This window comes from Patella vulgata, chromosome 8 (genome assembly GCF_932274485.2).
Source record: "Patella vulgata chromosome 8, xgPatVulg1.2, whole genome shotgun sequence".
Lineage (NCBI taxonomy): Eukaryota > Metazoa > Mollusca > Gastropoda > Patellidae > Patella > Patella vulgata.
The window spans coordinates 42406473-42427358 of record NC_065886.2 but is presented as its reverse complement, the minus strand read 5'-3'; the positions used below and the strand labels follow the sequence as shown (position 1 = coordinate 42427358).

The window sequence follows — 20886 nt, the reverse complement described above, 5'->3', positions numbered from 1 at the left end:
AAAAAACTTTTCAATAGAGTGTACTAAATGTGTGGAATATGTTTCCAGAATAAATCAGATTCTATGTAATTTTTTATATCCCAAGTCACTTGAAAACTTGTTTTTTAATTACCGTCATTACCAATCCAAAATGAGAAAATTTTCTGGCGTTTGAGCAATCCCTAGTGGACTGAACGGTTGCGCAATACAAATATTTTTATTATTAATAAGGCTTGTTTAGAAATGTTTCCTTTTTTCATAAGTACACATAAATGTCACATCATAGTTTAGATCTTTTGATTATTTCAGTTTTTTCAAATAAAGAGACCTTAAACAGTGTACCGGTAATAGCTAGTAAAACATGGCCTTTTGAAAGATTACCGTAATCCAAGTTTCTGGTCATTTATCTTTACTCGTGTCAAACTGATTCTATAATAACTCTATTAACTTAAATGCTTGTGGAAGAGAGAAAGCTCATGTTTTTTATCTGAATTGCTGAAGGGTTGTAAACAGCACATCACGGATCAATATGAGTACATTTAAAATCATTATCTCTTAAACTGAAATCAATTCCATGGATTAGTGGAGGGTCGTAGAAAGTCGACAATAATCAATAAGACATGTCGTTTAATCAACAGTAAAAAAAACTTCCCGATATTTAAATTCAACTGGGTCTACAAAATGTTAATTGCTGGATAAACTCAATTAAAAACTGCTGACAGAATGTTTTATTCGGTCTGACTGATTTAAAATACAAGAAAAGATGGCAGTCATAACAAACTTCATCTATAGCTAACTCGAATATAATACTCAATTCATTTAGAAGTAATTTTAATCTTCTTTATCCACTCACTAAATAGAGTTGAATTCTTGCTCTGAATATTGAATGCTACTAGCCTTTAAAATCTATTTACAGTATAAATGTATTGATTTCATATTAATTTGCATCATTATTCAAGAATAATACTCAATCACTGTGGAAGAAATATTAATCTTCTTTTTCCACCATTAAAATATTTTCGCTGCCACTAAACAGAGTTGAATTCTTGCTCTGAATTCTGAATGCCACTCCCCTTTAATATGTATTTATGGTATAAAATTACTGATTTCTTAATAATTCACATGATCAGAATTCAGTTTCGTATCTAACATGAGATTGTGGGGGGTTTTCAACACGATTCACATAAAGCTTGATATTACAACCGCTTTCCAAATACCTGTCATTCCTTCTCATCAAAGTCTAGACTAGAATATAGCACCATTACTTTACATGTCCTTATCATTATTGTATACAATTATATCCTTTATCATTTCAGACAATTGCTGAATCAAACATATAATTTTGAAGTTAGAAAGGAAAATGATTCTAATAATGAACTACTGATATGCAGTCTCAATAACATTTATCATGACTATTTCAAAGTTAAAACAAGGTTTGCTAGTTCTGAGTCCTGTTTGAAGCAATATGGGCAAACTGAAAGCCCAAACTGTAACAGCAAGGAAAATCAACCTGTGAGTTTTGTTACATTTACTCATTCTTGCACCTGAGCATCTGCCATTTCTTTATGTCTTCATTTCAAATTCATTTCACAACTACAGTACTGGAGAAATATCCAGTTTGAAACTAAAGCATTATTATATCTATTTTCAACTACATGTATGGGTAGTGGGTCAGTAACCGGTGCAATACGAAAGCCAAAAGTAGATCAGATCTGAAGTTTATCATGTTACATATACTTTTATACCAGAGCTATTTCTTTTACAAGCATTAACTTACTGAGCCTTTTTTTCCAGGAAAACTGAAAAATTCATCAGGTCCATGTCTCTGTGGCATCTGACGTAAAACAGACAACAATTTTACAGAATGATGTTGCTGAAAAAGAAATAAAAATTGATGAAATTATGACAACTATGGTGTAGTTATACTTTAAAAAAAGATAGGTTGCCAGGGAACAAAACATACGCCCACAGCAGCTAAGTCATCCGAGCAGTCAACAAGAGTTTTCGTATATTTTTTCTATTGTCGGTAATGAAACATTTATAATACACTAAAATCTGATTGAGAGTAACAACTCATTAAGTAATTATCATAAAATCATTAGAATTTGTTTGGCTTTTAGTTTTGCCCCATGCTAACGTTTAATATACGAAACATTTAATATCATGGATTTAGCTGTTCAAGTTATCAAAATTCATTGAAAATCAATATACTTGTTCGTCTCAAGACCCTTAAACTCTGTTTATCAATCTAAAGTCAATCGGATGATAACTTTGGTCTCTAGAGCACCCACAAGATTTTTCAAAGTGATCAAGGGCCATAACTCTGGAAGTAATCTTCTGAAATCACTGACAATCACTGGGCTTCTGCGTCTCACGGCCTTAAACACTGTGTATAAATCTTAAGTAAATCAGATATTAACTTTAGCCTCTAGAACGTCCACAAGATATTTCAAAGTGATCAAGGGCCATAACTCTAACAGTAATTATCAGATATTGTTGAAAATCAAAAGGATTATTCGTCTCACGGCCTTGAACACTGTGTATAAATCTAAGGTCAATCGGATATTAAGTTTAGCCTCTAGAGCGTCCACAAGATATTTCAAAGTGATCAAGGGCAGTAATTATAGGATATCGTTGAAAATCAATGTAATGTAAACAACATATATCAATTTCAAAACAATCAGATGATAAATGTAATCTGTAGAGTGTTCACAAGAAATTGTGGACGACGGACTGATGGACGGGGGGGCGACGGCAATATACGACCACATTTCCAATGTAGGCGTATAAAAACAACTTATTTTAAAGCATCGTGACAAGAAACTAGATGGGTGGAATTCAAAAATCACACGATAGATGTATGTCTACAAAAATAATCACAGAGTCAATATTATGAATTAACAAGTGAGCATGTACTGGTGCAGGTCAATTCAGGAAATTCCATGTTATTTTTTTAGTTGATGTGTTATGCAAATAGTGGAAATTCTTGGCATGTATGTCTAGCATTCAAATATTTACTATCGACAAATACATTTCCACTCTTTGACTTTAACAACTTGCTGTAAGGATATGACATTCAGATGGACGTTCACTCAGAAATGTGCCTTGTATTCACTTTTTCTCAATAGAAAAAACAATCAATTGTGGGTTAGGTTAGCTAGATCAGAACAAACTTTCCATCAGCATGTCTAGACTATTTTGTGTCATATTCACAGAAAAAGTCTCGAATATGTCAAATAAAACAGAATAGTTGGGAAACCCATTTCAAGTAGGTTGTTAATGTTCTAACAAAATTTTCTCTCTCATTTTTATTGATTGTCAAATAGGCAAACTTTCAAACTGATCATAATAAAATTGATTTCACTCCTTCATTTCTGATATTTATTTATAAATTCACATACCCATTTTCCATCTTTAGCTTTTAAAATACCAAAGAGATCTTTTAATTCTTTGACTGTGATACTGTAGGCAGCTAACGCTCCTAACATCTCTATTAATATATCTGTAATTTAAAACAAAAATCAATTAAACTTCTCGGAAAGACAATTCATATTAAAAGCATGTACGATACTAAAAAACTCTATCAAAAAACTAATGCAGATATCCCGGTTGACATTGATTTCTTTAAATTTCAAAATCACTGTAAATTCTCATTTCAAAATCAAACCATTTCCAATAAATGTTGTAATTTGAAATTATGAATCATTATATTACTTGTTCAGAAAGGAGGCAACATATGCCATGCCTGTTCTGCAATCCCAGTTACATGTATATTCTTTGAATAAAAACATTGATTACATATATATAAATAAATATGTTTGATGTCAGTATCAGGTTACTTTATTGGCTCTGTTGTGACACTCGTCAGCAATTTAATGGTTCTTTATTAACAGTGTTGTGATACATTGTCAGCAGTGGCAGTGTCACAACACTATGTTAGGAGTGTTGTGACCTTTGTCATCAGCAGTATGACAATGTCAGCAGTTTTCTGGCCCTGGTCATCACCCCCATGATACAAATTTTACACAGGATAATTACAACAGTATTTTGACAAGAAAGACTGGTTAACTAAATTTTATTAAAGGACATAAATTAAATTTCAGTGGCTAATAAAACACAGCATCAATAAATCAAAACCATGTGGCTCCATATACATGTATATCTGATTTAAAGAAAGACACCAATATTACATATGTTGAGCATTATATTCAGACCAAATTTAATACTTGTACTGAGTCGCATATCATAGAAAACTGACTCGGTGAGGTCCTACTATACTCAAAGCCATTGTGGCTTAGTAGTTAAGGGAGTGACTTGCTAACCAGGAAGTTCCGCTTTCGATCTGTCAGTGGTACAGGACAGAGGAAATGGCGAGGAACTAGCAAGGAATAGTATCTAGTCGTTCGGTCTGATTGGACTTTGGTGCACATGTAACAGAACCTGTGACAGTAATGTTGGAATTCTAAATGTGGTAGGAGAGGAGTAAACCGTAGCACTGCTGTTTGGACAAAATTTCCCTCATAACCAGATCGTGCAGAAAAGCAGGACGCTATACCACATTTCATTTGACAATTAACTGCTACTAACCAAACTGAAAAATATTATTATTGTCCACAAATAATCAAGTCTGTTGACTGTTGGACTAAATAAAATAAAACAGTGATTGAAATGAAAGAAAAAAGGCCTGACTTTTTAATAAAATTTCATTATACCCAACTATAAGATAAAATGAATAACCTGCTTAATATTAACTCATCATCTTAGAAACAAAGGTTTATATGATACAGATTTTACTTTATCATTTATTGCATTGTAAAGGTTTTACATGTACTGTATCTTAATCTATAATGGAAATCTGATTAAAGAATCAATATGAACAGGAAAACTCCAGCAGATCTCTGATGAATTTTGACGTGGCTAACTTTTGGAAGTTACAGACCATGAATTAATGGAAGTGAAGTGTGGCTAATTTTTATATAATCTCTTATAGATTTTCCCTTAATTATCTGGCAGACCAGGAGAGAACAGTGGCTAATCTTTTAATGGGTGGAGAAAATATGATCAAGTCATTAGAATTAAAGCAGACAGGGTACATGTCTTGAATATAGAACAAAGTAAATGTATGAAACGTGAGCCATGTTCTTGGAAAATATCTCCTCCCTCCAATTATAATAGTATCCATAGAAAATAAAAAATATCATATACCACAAATCGTACTTTCAAACTGACAACAGCCATTAAAACTAATTCCTTTTCTTTCCTTGTATATTGAAAAGATAGAGAAATGGGGTTTGAAGTCCTAACCCAGTCATCTAGGACCTAATATTTGAACCGATGGGCCCAAAGAAAACACTTGAGGTTAGACAGGTCACTCTACTTCTTTTCATGCACAAAACCAAGGATTAAAACCCATGATTTGCAAAGGTAACAGGCCTTATCATCTACAATGCACATACATAATGTATTAGATCATTTGGCCAGTAGCCACCACCCTCCTCTTCATAGAAAGCATACACTATGATAAGCATAAATATTCCTTTCTTTTCATACATTGGTAATTAAAAAGCATTTGACATTTGAAAACAAAAGCATAATTAGCCATGGGATGTTATGATGATTTATAAAATTTGAAGAACTACACATCAAAACCAAAGAGAAATTTGGGTTTGGGGCTTTTGCTTTTAAAAAAATCAAGGAGACTAAGTTTTTATTCCATTTTAAGAGAAAACAAGCATTGGTGTACTATGGACCAGGAAAGGAGTGTGATGTCATCTCATTGACAAGATGAGTAGCATTGGGGCTCAGTTCTTGATACAAAATTTCAACTTTCTTCATTTAATTTTCATGAGAAATGAAAAGGATGAGCACATTTGATATGTCTGAAGGAATGATAATATTAAATGACATACATGTACATGTAATAATCCCTAGACAATTGGTAAATTTATGGAATGTCAAACTTTCATTTCAATTTTAAGCTGCATGTCAGTAACCAATTTCAATAATTCTATTTGATATGTTTTCTCCTAAAGGACATTGATTCAATACAATTTCGATCTATAAAAAAAACTGAATTATTTCCCTCAATCTCAAAGATTGTAGGAAAAAAAATCCACTCTTCATGGCATCTCCAGACCCATAATCAGCCCCGCTAAGAATCTATAAGTAAATATGATACAAGTTAATCAAACACCCATCAAAACGCAGCCGCCATAAGTTCTAAACCCATTATTTCCCCAAAATCAATATTACCACAAATAATTGATGATGGAAGCAAAAATCCCGTGTTAAAATCTTCAAGAATTGTCTTTATCAATGGTTTCTGAGTTGAGAAGTTAATAACAGTATTTGTTAAAAGTTACAAGTTCCAGATGGATAACGTGTGAAATTGCCTCTTAAAGGTATCAGAAAACATCCTTGCCTCTGGCAAAATATCTCACTTTTAGCATGAAATGCATGGAATTGGCCCGATTACATGGGTTTTAAAATGCAATTTATCCAGAGAAAAATTCATATTAAGCACTTAAACTAAACCGTTAAATTACTCTACAAAATGCATCTCGGATAAACACTCAATATCCAATGTATTAAATTCAAGCATTTTCCATATGGTTCTACCCAGTGCAAAAAAAAATGTCATTATAATAATCTGTGTGGGCAATTATCATAAGAAATATATTGCTGTTTGTATTCCAGAAAAAGTAAAATCTTTGATTATTTGTAAATGTCATCTTTTTTTTTTGTATAACAGATCTCCTCATCACATTTCTAAAAATACATTCTACTATTTCTACAAATGATAGATGTCTGGCTGCAATGGAATCAATTTGTCATACATGAATATTAACTTGAGATGAACCCATGGTTTATCTTCAGCTGATCTACAAAACGTTCAAAAAACCTATTATACAGTAGACATGTCTTAATCATTTTTTGTTGAAGTGAAAGAAAAAAAACAACATAAACCAGGCTTAGAGATTATTGAACTTATATTTATAACTGAATTGGATCCAGTGGTGTATGGATGGGAGTTAAAAGTTGTTCCAGTCCCAAGAATCTTATCCATATTATTTGAAAAATCTGTGAAAGTCATTTTTTTGTATATTTGGCTAAATTGTACATCTGGATCTTTACTGAACTCCATGTACAACAGATCAGGAACCTTTGTTGTATGTACCAGTACAAACTTTTCAATTCAAATCCATATCTATTTTTTCATCCCTGATACAGATAATGAGAATATCTGAAGACAAGACACTATGAAAAAAGACTTAGTTGAACAAATAAAAATGCTAATAAACTGTAAAGGAAATTAAATGAAATGGAATTTAATGTCTTACTGTTCTGCTCCGACTGGGCTAATGAAGACGGGCATACACCATACAGTGTGCTATGAGGGAAATTTTGCCCGGGCAGCGGCACTATGGCCTTCTCTTCTATCAAATTCCAACTGCCAAGGGATCTTTTACATGCACGCCATGTATACACAGAACCTCGGTTTTTCGTACCATCCGAATGGCCAGACAGCTGTCCTTGTCAGGTCCTCCTTTCTGCACCACTGACATGGGGAAACCATGTCTGAAAATCCTGATGAACTTTCTTGGCCAATGCAGGGATCAAACATGCGATCTCCAGGCTAGCAAGCCAGCATCTTACCCACTTAGCCAACATGGCTTCCCAACTATTTAAATAAAGATTTGTCTTTTCATGAATTCACTAACAGAATAGTTCCTTTAATTTCATTGATCATTCTGACAAATGCTGACACTGAAAGATGATTTTTATTTCAATAATTTGTGCTACATGTATTTGTATTATTCAAGAAACCTATTCAGAAACCCATTTAGATCAATCTTGCTAATTATTGTCAGTACTCAAAGTAAAATACTGGATGCATGGAATTCAAAAGTATGGAATTCAAAAGCAACAAATATTTTTCATTTGTCCTTTAAACATACTTTTTTCAATCCTCAAAAAGTTTTGTTGGTAATAATTCAATCAGCAGTCATTATGTATGAGTGTTTGAAACCCATTTATTGCATATTCCTGAAGCAATGGTCCGAGAAATCTCTCTCTGCCCATTGCTGGATTGGCTTCTGATACTTGAGCTTTTGAGGGAGGGTGTGTATTCTTCCCAAGTACAGCAACATGACCGCCCTTCGTTTAATCTGGGGTCTTCCCTAAAACTTTGGACAGTGATTTAAGGTATTAAAAATGATGAAAGTATTATTCGTCTCCATACAGTATTGTTTACATTGTATTCGTGTTGATAGCCTCGTTTGTCACGCAATTAGTTTTTGTGCAGTATTCTGCTATGCACTGTTTAATTGGGCATTTTAAAATCATGAGTCATGAATTAACGTCATGTAAACATATTTGGTCCAATTTGGAGCTTTGCTTAAAATTTAACGATATTTAACGCAGTTAGCTATTGGTTGTTAATAAGACTATTGACCAGTCATAATTTGGAACAGAAATTTGCTTCCATTAAAGCAGTGTTTAGTGGGATTAGCTCTAATCAAACGAAACACTGCGAGGAATATGCATTTATTGTGACAAAGTTTTATAGTGCTGAAACTAAATGCAGATTTTGAAACTTTATTTTAGATGGCAAGTTCATTTGCTAAAAGAGGAACCAATGAGTCATGAAATAACCCTACAAATTAAATTTACACAACTCATGTTTTCTATCATGTGCATCTTGGCACCAAGAGAACTGAATAAGTGTTATTATCCTTATACACTGTAACTAGAATTGCTTCTGCAATAAAACTGACATGTGTTGTAATAATTCACCCAGTGGCTTCCAAGTTTTTCAAATTAAACGAACCTGCTATCATTTCTTCGGCATCTTGAAGTAGATCCAATGTGACCCCTATTAATTCTACTTCTGTACATGCATGTAGATTTCTTCTGCTCTTTTTCAACATTGCGGTAAAAACACTCCATATTTCAGCCTAAAATTGAAAGAAATATTTTGTTAATTTTCACATACAGTATTGACATAATCTATTATCCAACTAATTCAAATCCTGTTTTAAAATTATGATTACTGAATAGCCCATACGTTTACATTCAGAACTGTCAAATTGTGTTCGAAATAACCTGAAGGCTAAAGTCTGACAGACAAAAGCTAATAAATAATGAATTTGTAGACATCAATTCTTTCCAGTAAACTGTTCAAGAGCGCTAGTCATATACATGTATTTGCTTGAAAATTAATGTCTTTAACTGTACAATGTATGTTTCAGATTTCTTGATGTTTCAATACCATCAAGCTTATACATGTACTGATCAAGGTGGACAACCAAAACCATGAGTACAACAGCATCATTAATAATCTTTATAATGAGCCCATTGTGGCCCAGCTGAACCTATGTCATACTTTAAAGCTTGATTCCACTCATCACACTGAACCTTTTGGGCTGACAAAGAAAGTATATTTAGTTTATTGGATTGGGTGAAAAATTTTATTTTAGTTTAAATGAAAAACTGAGATACTGTGTTTACCATTGACAACAATCTAAAGTTAGAAATCAAAATTAGCGCAGAAAATTAAAGTGTAGAGTTATTGTTACAATTGTTACAATAATAAACAAAGTCTTAATTATCCATTTTTACAGTTATTATCAACAGTCGTCGAACCGCAGGTCAGATTAAAATCTGTGGAAAATCGGACCCAACAAATGGCATCAAGAGTTGATTATGGTCTTGTCATGTTAATAAATGTCTAGTTAATAGTTTGTATAACATTTCAGACCTAATGAAAGATCTGTAATAGGCAGTCTTAGTCTGTTTAATACAATATTTTAGTAATTTCCTGAAGTCAAAATCAGTGTTAAAGTATGTCTTCTGTGTAAGACTCGATGGTGGGAGTCCACTATCCATGGCTAACTGGAATCTATTCACGATACTTTGTATCATAAATAAAAACATTTAATATAAATTGAATTTGCAAAGTTTCCATGGACTTTCAATAATGACAGTCAAAACTCTTAAGTGGAAACCCTAAACTCAACGGTTTTAAAAAAATTAGTGAAGAAAAATGAATGAATTAAATAAACTACACGTATATTAATCACTCATAAAATTTACCACTTGTTCTAAACTCTATCAAGTTCAGTAGGCATAATGTGTATAATACATTGATAGTTAATGCTAAATTTTACAGAAATAGATAACACATCACAATATCAAACTGATGTTAAATGTATTTCTGAGCGATATCAGTTGTGATTCTGTCTATTCATTATCCAGGACTGTGATTTATTTAATAAATATCACGGTAAAACAGGTATTTTTCCTTTCAATAAACCATTATCATGAAAAAGCTATACCATCTGCATGCTAGCAGCCATTATTATTCTCACGTTTTCTTTTCTATTAATCCCTGCTTTCTTTTGGATTTTGGAGTTATTTATTGAACATTCAATTCTGGATCATTTCACTTATCAATAAAACAGATTATAACTTCCATTACATCATAGCTTGATGATAGATAATGGATATGAAATGGGTTTATTATTGTTTATTATTACAGTACATTTATAGTGAACCCTTTCATATCACAGGTTCAAACGCACTTTACAAAGTGACAATTTATAATAATAAAAACAACAACAAGATTATAGACATGTCAACATACAATGTCAGTTAAAAGCTTTTTTAATAAATGTTTTTTTGTTTGTTTCTTTTTTTTAAATATAGTATCTCTATGGTTACGTGTACAATGCTATGGAGGTAAATTTCAGTCTACTCTTCAATGATTTCCAATTATCAAATGTTCTTTTGCATGCACGCCAATGTTTTTTTTCCCTTTTCATATCAGCCCCACAAAAAAAAAATCCTGCTGTTTTCTACTTGAGAGAGGCCATTGCCCTGAACTGCTCTGATAGTTTGATATGACATAAAAAATCCATGCTTGTGTACATTAACGACACAGTATATCCATCTTGTTTTTCAATTTAAAATATATTTTTCATGTGCTGGAACTAGATGCCTATTCTAACTGCAATGGAATCAGATTAATACCAATTTGTAGGAGCTCGTTTTTCCGACTAGATAATACTGTATCTCCTGGGCATGACAAATTAATCAATTAGTTATAGTTATAGCATTAGATATCTACTGTACGCACCTGTAATGTTGCTTCACAGACGTTCAATAATTTTAACATAAGAAGTATGTTCTGTGGTTCTTGTATAACAAAGTTGGTTTCAATCTCAAATTCTCCTCCAACCAACTGAAATAAGAAAAACAAGATATGTAAATAAGAATAACATAATCCATATACATTTGTAATGTTAACATGTAATGATGATTTTTAGAATGCTGTTTTGGAATTTGACCATCCACTGATAATGATCCAGACAATATTTTTGTATTTCATGTAATCCTATTTTTGGAATTCTGTTTAGTCTTTTATCTAAAAGACAGATAATTTCATCCCGTCAAGTCATCTTTTGGTCAAATTTAAATGCATAGCCCAACAGAGATACAAGTATTTGGCAAAATGGAGTAAAGACAGCAAGTGGACGCATCGCATCAAAAAAGAACTATAATAGAAAGTGGTACCAGATGTTCATGGGAGGGTAAATAAGTAGTGTATAATAAAATGGAAACATTAAAGAAAACAGATCTATAATGATAGCAGACACAGACATTTTAATGTGATAGAGATCAATTGTACCATTGTAATGGCAGACTCGATTTCGATGATATCAGTTTATCCCAGACCAAGTATAATAAAACAGAAACATTAGGTTAGAACATAAAGCTTTTTGAAATTCAACCTGTTTCAGCAATTTTTACCACCGGAAAAGAAGTTATTAATAATTAAACATGCTTTATACAATACATGTATATAAAAAATATGCCCAGTTAAAAAAAACCCAACTAATTCCTCATTATCTGATATACATCAAACCAGACCAATCATATAAGGGTTTAATGTCCACTCAACACAAACTAGGTCATTTTGGGACTAACATGTGGTTCAATTATATTCATGTATTAATAATTCCCTTGCACACAGGGGTCTTTAATTAGTAGTGTGCGGAAACCCAAGGACCTGGAGATTGGATAGATGACCCTACAAGTGTTGCATCAAAACCACACGGTCCACACCAAAATATTCCAAAGTGCAGTTGTTAGACCAATCGGCCACCCAACCCCCCACGCTCTATAGAGCAGATACAAACAACTGTGTTATACATAAACTTGATCACTGAAAATTGTATACATGTTGTAATTTTTCTCTACCAGAGCTACTAGTGCGGAATTACCCTACTTTTCATTGACAATGTCAGGCACAGATTCGGGCTTTGTCTTGCTTTGTCAGTCACAGCCATCTGTATTCTGTGTTTCTATCAAAACCTGAATGCCTCAGAAGGCCAATCATTTTCCTTATTTAAATTTACCAAATTTACAAATGGTTAACAAGACGGGCGGGGGATGAGGTGGGGGCGGGGCAGGACAATTGATAAGTATTACTCAATGACATGATCCGCTTGTTGATTAATTTACATTTTCCCGTCACATGGTTTTGATTAACACTTAACGGCAATCTATACATGATCAGAATTTTAAGGTGGTTTTTTTTCTTCACTACATCTCAAAGAGAAATCGCACGTACCCCAAATATCACCAAAATCTAATTTATATGTCAAGCTTGAGCCTTGAGGCAACCGTGATACCACAAAGCTTCGTACAGCACGTCTGGGCCACGCAGCAAACGAGTTGTGTGGACTGCATAGCAACAAGCAGAGTTTATGCTTTGTAGATGTTTTAAAACTTGTTTGTATTCGTTCAAAATGAATTCTTTGGCAACACTTTGGTCATATTTATGAACTAGAGATTCGCCACTTCACAACGATGCTAAGTATTATGCAAGAGGACTGACTGGTCGTCCCACTGTAAGCAGAGAAAAATAACTAATTTTGCTGAGTATTTAAAGAAAAGATACCGATTTATGAATACGGTACTCTTACAAAATATCCAAATAAAGGTGTCTAAAAATATCTTATTTATTACTATTTAGATCTTTTGGGTCGCTAAATACATGTAGTATATTTATATAGACTCATTTTTGTGAAAATCTCAATTCCTATCATTATTAGACTTTGCACATTCCGACACATTTTGCCAGCAAGGGTCACATACATGTATGTTAAACACAATTTTTGCCTTGATGTTTTTGGATGAAAAAAAATTATCATTCAGGTGCATGCTAATAATATTTACAATGAATCGATACATCCATGTACATTTATTAAGAATTTTACATTCAGGACAGACTGATTTGATTAATATTTTGACTAATATTCTCATCATGTATTGTCTGAAAGTCTATAATCACCTCTTAGTCTCAAATATTGTGCCATTAATATTTCTAATACATGTCTGGCACAGAGTTAAAAATGGACACATGTACGTATGTAGTTCAATAGTGTTTGACATTTTGTCGTGGTATAACTAAAATTATTATCATGTAATAACGGACATTGTCATTGGCATTGTAAACAAGCAAATAAATATATTGATAAAATATAATAAAATTTATTAATTAGAACTAAGTACATGTATTAGATATTTTGGAAACTGGATATGCTGAGAAATGTTCTTTAAATTGTATTTTGATCAATTCAATTAATCATACAGACTATCTGATAATCAAATTTAGTGGAATTAATTTTTTTTCCCTAAAATAACTCAATTCAATTACTTCGAAGAATCTAGTAGACATTAAATGTGGTGAACACAGGTAGACAGGTTGAAAGCCAAAAGCTAAGTTGTTCATGCAGTTCATAAAGGTTGTTCCATTTTTATTCTCTTGTAGACACTAAAAACTGATCCTCAGCACAAATGAATGAATGAATGAATGAATGAATAATGAATGAATGAATGAAATGGGAGATTAACTTTTTACTTTTCTGCAAATTAATAAATAAAAATAATTAAAATTTGATAGGATTCTAATTCTTCCTAGAACTAACATAATAAAAAAAAATGTAGTGAAAAACTGATGATTAGTTTAGCGGTTCAAATTATTGGAAATCAATAGGATGCTTCGGAGTATGACCCCTATGGCCATAAACACACTGTATCAATTTTAATACCATAGCTTTAAAAAGCAATTGTGGACAACAAATGAAGGATGATGACAATATGTGACCCAGTTTCATGATGAGCAAATAAGAATATATTCAATTGACCCCACTCACAATTAAAGTGAAAATAAATCATCTGATAGAACACTGAACCAAAGAGAGTAATAATTGCACCAATAGGTTCATCTTGCGAGTCAATTTTCTAACAATTCAATTTAATGAACTGAATTTAAATAAATATAGTTGGAAAGTGACTTATTTTAGGAATAGGATGTCTACTGCTATTTATGGCGACTTCGATTACCACAGTAACATGTATACAATGTAGGTGATAGATGTGAGCCAATGTCTTGCTACTTTACTTGCATTGACATTTGGCTACTTTGGCATACAGAACAAGTTAAAGGTACATAATGCCAGAATTGTATTGTGATGAGTTTTTACCATTCATAACATCACATATATGTAGCAGCATAATGGCAATGATTAGGAATAGAAGAACAGAGTGTAGAATTTAAAGGCTTTGCTTATTTAAATGAGTGTACTTCAGAGGCTATCATGTTTCATGCTGAACAGGATTTCCCCAAGAGGTCAAATGTCCCATCAAAAAATCTAGCATAACGATGGAGAATCAGTTGGAGCACCTTATACAGTTTTCTAAGCAACTACTGAACTACTACTTACTATTTCCGAGACACATTATACATGCACATGTATTACCCTGCTATTACATGTATAGTGTTGGTCATTTAACATAAATCTAATGGAAAAATCTAGTTTGAATTTGATAGTCCTTTAGAATTTATAAGCTATCCTGGGGTCCTGTGCCTATCCAGTTCAATTACAAAATGCCATTGAAACCTTCCAATGCTACACATAGGGGATTTGGAACTAAATGCCAAACAGTACTTATGGAAGCTTTTATGGAAATTATTTTTGTGTGTTGGGATGGGCATGAGGTTGGGCTAAGAGGAAAATATAGAATTTTAGAAATTTGCATAATCATGTAGTCACGAGACGTCATGGCGGCCATTTTGGATTTTGCATTTCTCACTATAGCTAAGACGAAAACCAATTTTTCTCCATGAAATACTTATAGTTATGGGATATTGTTTTTTTCACTGTATTATGATAAAGATATATAAAATGAACAAAAATATCAATAGCAGCTACGAGCAATGCCACAATGAACATGAGGACCATGTCTCCAGCTGCCATGACCACGTGCGGATTGCAATACATGGTTTTCACCATCACTTTCATCCCCATGTCCCATATCATTATCACTATAACTATAGTCAGTCAATAGATCTACACGTTCAGGTCTCAGGAATTGCCTACATCTTTCACGATCCAGAAGGCTAGCATTATTATCAACATCAGAATTATCGTCAGAATCTTCTGCAGACATAGGGCTATCACATTCACATTGGGCTTGTTCATCATGCACGGGAGGCGTAGTCATAGGAGGATCGTCGCGCAACAAATCACACACTTCATACTACCAATCACAGTCCTGACTACTACCATTATCAACTAACTGGAAACGAATTATGTGTATCACCCGCCTGGAAATTGTTCACACTGCCTTGGTCAGTGAAGATGTCATTAACGACTTTGCCGAGAGTGCATGATCTACGTTGTGTATAGAAAATACAATTGATGACGCTTGCAGTTACGGTGCTAATTTTAGCGCGGGCCGTACTGAAAGGGTTAATTACTATTTTCTTCACTAGCTTTTTTACATGTATGTATAAATTATAAAAAATCATTATTCCTTTAATCAACTTGCCAGTCAGAAATCGGTACCTGTAGGTATTAATTGACCAATGCTTAAGGGAAAAATTTCAGAATTTACTTGGCCTACAGAATAAAAGAACTTCATTTAACTATGCAAATTAAATGCCAAAATATAAAGAAGTGGTCTATTTATCTTGTCTGAAAGATTTACATGTAGATCAAAACATCCAGCCCTTTGTAAAGTGAAAGTTTTAGATTAAAAGATTGAGTCCTTTGTAAATGATAACCAAAAGAATTTAACAGGGTTGCATATGGTAACCATCATCGATTAGAGTATTCAACCTTAGTTTTTCATTGAATGATCTGGTAAATGTGATTTTTTGATACTGTTTGTAAATTTTGCCAAGCTCTAATTAAAATGCTGCAATAAACTTCAACATTCTATTACTTCCTGGAAAATGACAAGACAATGAAAGGGAAGATATCACTGAACATCAGTCTGAGTTAAAGTTAATCTAGACACAACTCGACATCACTACTTATTTCTTTGTTTCAGATAGCTACATGTAGAATAAACAGTTCTAAGGCTAGCAGACAAAATAACCAGATTTATTCAATTAATAATATATTTGGGATTTCTAATTTAATACTTCTGTGTAAATGAACCGTAGTAAAATATTCTTATCAGAACGATTCAAAGTCTGGAAATGACAGGAATATTTATTTGTTGAAACGATGGGAAACTTAAAGGTGATGGACAAACTATTTCTGTATTTTAACAATAGAGAGATAATGGTTATAGCTACATGTATCAGTAATCAAATTAACATTTAAAAATGTCTAGCCAACCCCCTCCTGACATCAAACTAAATCTAAGAATGTGTAGAGGACATCATTATCATCACCAGAAGTAGTGGTTGTTCACTGCAAAGCCAAAATACAATGTACATGATTTTAAATTATCTTGGGGAAAAAAATGAACAACTGTAACCAATTGTACCCCAAACATACTACATGTACTGTATATCCAATAGTTAAGAGTTGCCAGGATTTGGTGGCATAGATCTCCATCTATGAACACTTTCTTTAATAGCCCGTTCAAACGCTTAAGTGGAACTGGTTTAAAACCCTGGGGATGGTTAAACCAGTTTAACTTTGTCGTCTGAAGCAAATGTGGGGCAAATAAACCAGTTCAAAAACCCCAGCTCGCGACCTGCATTCGAGATAGCTTTTTATTTTAAACTGGTTCATGTTGGCCGTCTACACGGTTCGCTTAAAAACCCTGGCGCCAGCTCGCTTTGGACATGCGCAGTACGCAATACATTACATTCCTGGGAAAATGGTGGTGCCATGCAGTGCCAGTGTTATTGAAAGTGTGCAAGAACCGAATAAAGAATATGATGAAGCTACTCATGCTTAGTTAACTCTAACATCCGACCAAAGAGGTCACCATAGTTAAATTTGTTTGGCTTATAGTACGTGTGAACGCAACACGATGCTGTTTTAAAATCCCTCGCGATTTTGAAGTGGTTTAAAAATAAGCGTCTGAACGGTGTATACTAGGGGTGCATAGAAACAATGAATTTATATTTTCTCTAAGTTACATCTAAGTTACAATCACAAGAATGTATATATTATTCTCCTTGGGTTGTTTTTTTTTTTTTTTTGGGGGGGGGGTAAATTTTATTTTAATAAACTTATAGAAAACAGGCTGAATGTACATGTAGAGTTTGATCATCTTACTCAATACATTAAATGATCTGCTCAAAACAATTTCTCTCAGGGGAGCCGAGGTGGCTCAGTGTGTAAGGTACTGGATTGCCAATCAAGAGATCCTGGTTTTCAATCAGGAATTTTCAGTGTGGTTTTCCTTTGTCAGTGGTGCAGCATAGAGGGACTGACAAGAAACAGTGGCTAGCCATTCAGATGGGGTAAATACCTGAAGTCTTGTGTAAACTTTGAGGTGCACATTAAATTACCCTTGACATACATGTAGAAGGCTGTAGTGATGCTGTTTGTTCAAAATTTCCCTCATAGCATAATGCATGGCTTATGCCCATCTTCGGTTTGTTCAAAAATGTATGACGCTAACCCCCATTTCTTTTCCTTCTTGCAGAAATCAGAAAAGTACTGCCTTTTTAAGATCTATAACAATGGGTCAATAAAGAACAGGTAATTCTAAACACTGTAAACGATGGCGATGTTATGCCATCTTACCATTACCTCCATCCATTACAATTACAATCCATTATTCGCCAACAACAATATTTCATCTAAACCATAAATCAATTCCCTTTTATCATTCTTACCATTTATTAACGCGAAACCTGTTGAATTCACAATCATTAGAATTATCTCCCTCAATGATCGCAAATAATAAAGTTTATTTCTTATTTGTCAACCTGACATCCTATAAAGCAGAATGACATACATGTAGAAACCATCTTGCTGCCTTTCAAAATTTCTTAGACAATCGACGAGTCAATTCTGTGACTTCAGATCTATAGAAAAAGATTAAATTAAACTATCGGTAGATTTCTGTTTCTGCCAAGCTGGAATCTTTTGTATAAACAGAGTTACAGGCAAGCCTTTTTTTTTTGAAAGAAAATCAATGTTGACAACCTACAGACAATATTTTGGACTAAGAAATGTATTATTTTTATATTAATAATGAAGAGAAAACTGAATTTGATCTGCGACAGAAATGAAGGCCATGGAATTATAATCTTAAAATTTCCAGAACATGTCTCGACTTCACGCTGTTGTGCTCTGGTATTATTACGAAGCTACATGTATGGAAATTAAGGTTAACGTGGATTTGGGGAATAAACTAAGCTTTGATATTGCTCGTAGTATTAGTAATAGCCTCTAATACAGTCTTCTAAACAGGAAATTAATTTGAGAATAAGTCATCCTATCATTTAGAAATAGCTCTCAAATATTCTCTGTGTTACCAGGAACAGAGACAATTAGTATCTACAATTAGTAAGTTTATCAAGCCAGTAACAATAACACCATCGTTATTGATACATATGTATATTGTGATTCATTTCAACTAAATTAAAATGTACTGTGACACAATGTCAAATTCAATTGGATTAAAACACAGATCCTATTTCCTTTCGTTGTTATAGTTCAAAATTTCTAGGATCTAGAAGAGTTGTTATATAACCCACGTTCTGGATGATTACGGCAAGTTTTTGGCATAAGTGCACGGATAGCCCTGGAACTGTGGGTAACCCACTAGAAACATCAACGTTGATGGATTAATCAAATGTCTGACATCATAGGGCCAAAAGCCACTCGTATGACCTCTGATGAGACCTTCCACAACAACCAGTTTTGAAAGTATTAAAAACACGAAATGAAATATAGATCTGTATTTAATCAAATTGCGTCTAAATGTGTCTGAGTGCAACTGGTAAAGTGATACATGTATATTGCAATACATTTGAACTGAATATACCGTGATACAATGTCTGATTTAGACTGAATGTCAATATATCATAGTTGAATTTAACTAGTATTGCATTGCGATACAGATCGACAGATTTGTAAAACAAAATGTCCATCGATTAAGCAAAACGCCAGCATGTGTTCATCAACTGCGATTTAATTATAAATTCAATAATTTATTGGTATTGATTTGAACAAACCTGAAAAATATCTTAAGGTAACATTGATGCAATTGGTGTGTTTTCTGATCATTTGGAAAATCATACTCCTTTTCAAACATGTACCACGTGATTACTTGATGTGCACATCCAGTAGCCTCATTTCCCCTTCCTGACCTAAATTATTTGTACCAAACTCCCTACTTGTCATTTATACAATACGTACATAACTTTGCCTCATGGAAATATTCTTTTGATGTATGCATGTGAAGCTACTTAATTAGGTGGAGATTGTTTTAGGTGTAGTCATCATATAATTAAAAGCTGGTTCAACAATTAACATTCATATGCATATTCTATCCTAATTACAGGATCTCCACTATTCCAGTATCTTAGCGATAATATAAGATGTGCATGTATTGTCAACCAGTTTTCATTTATGTACACCATATCTGGATAATCATGACTACATGATTGTACCTGAAGGTTTTTTAAGTTAAATACTTAGTGAACCTAGAGGTACATGTATGGATATGGTAGCAGAAATCATACACGCAGATAGCCTTTGATAGTCATTTGCTTTATCATGATTTATCAGAGAGAGAGTTAACATCCACTTCACATAAACTAGGCCATTTAAAGACTAATATATAATTGAATTTTATTTCAATAATTCTCTTGCGCGCTGAGGTTTTCAGTAGTGGTAGTAAGGAAACCGAAGGACCTGGAAAATACCCACAAGATTGGACAAGTGGAAAATCAAAACCACGCCACTTGTCTCAATGACAGAATTCCACCAACCAAAAACCCTCCCTTATCATGACAGTACCTGACAGTAATTTCATTGCACAGACAGACACACGTTTCAATAGCTTGATAAATCCGTTTTGATATTATTAGAGATTATATTAATTTTGAAATTCAACAATAATTGTGATCTGTTTTTTATAACAATCTTGATTTATTTCAATATTCTGTTTTTTACTACTTAACTATCGAGTTCAAATAGAATTTCAATTTTCAACCACATCAAAAGGTTTGTTGCAAAAATAATCAACCGCAAGCAAATGACAGCAGAGACAATTTTACCATATTTTATAAAGAATAAACAGATCCATTAAAAGAAATCTATACATGTACGGTACATGTAGGTGTTTATTGTATTACATGTACCTAAATAAAATTTGCGTCCTATATTTTAAGTGAAATATTTATTGCTATCCATTATTTCAAATATGTAATGAATTGGAAAGTTAAATTTCTTGTTTAATTTGTTATTCAATGATTTCTTTTTTCTAAACTGAACCCTGCCTACACAGAAATCTTAAAGACATCTTTTTTTCTCTTCATTTCTGCAATCTTGCTTTTAATAGATCTTCATAAAAAAAACCATTAACATTTAATGAAGCACAATCACTGTTTTGATTTTAAAGCGACATTTTGTT

The 20886-nt window shown here is 33.1% G+C and overlaps 1 protein-coding gene across 3 annotated transcripts in view; it reads right to left on the bottom strand.

The window, feature by feature from the left end:
- LOC126831042 (neurobeachin) overlaps positions 1 to 20886 on the bottom strand; it is a 121928-nt gene that overhangs the window by 86353 nt on the left and 14689 nt on the right. For all 3 annotated transcript variants that reach the window (XM_050561641.2, XM_050561640.2, XM_050561642.2), the window contains exons 2-5: positions 11117 to 11221; positions 8810 to 8936; positions 3381 to 3481; positions 1757 to 1852 (exon numbers count right to left, since the gene is read on the bottom strand). In XM_050561641.2, the coding sequence (XP_050417598.1) occupies positions 1757 to 1852; positions 3381 to 3481; positions 8810 to 8936; positions 11117 to 11221 (429 nt within the window). The remainder of the gene's footprint in view (positions 1 to 1756; positions 1853 to 3380; positions 3482 to 8809; positions 8937 to 11116; positions 11222 to 20886) is intronic.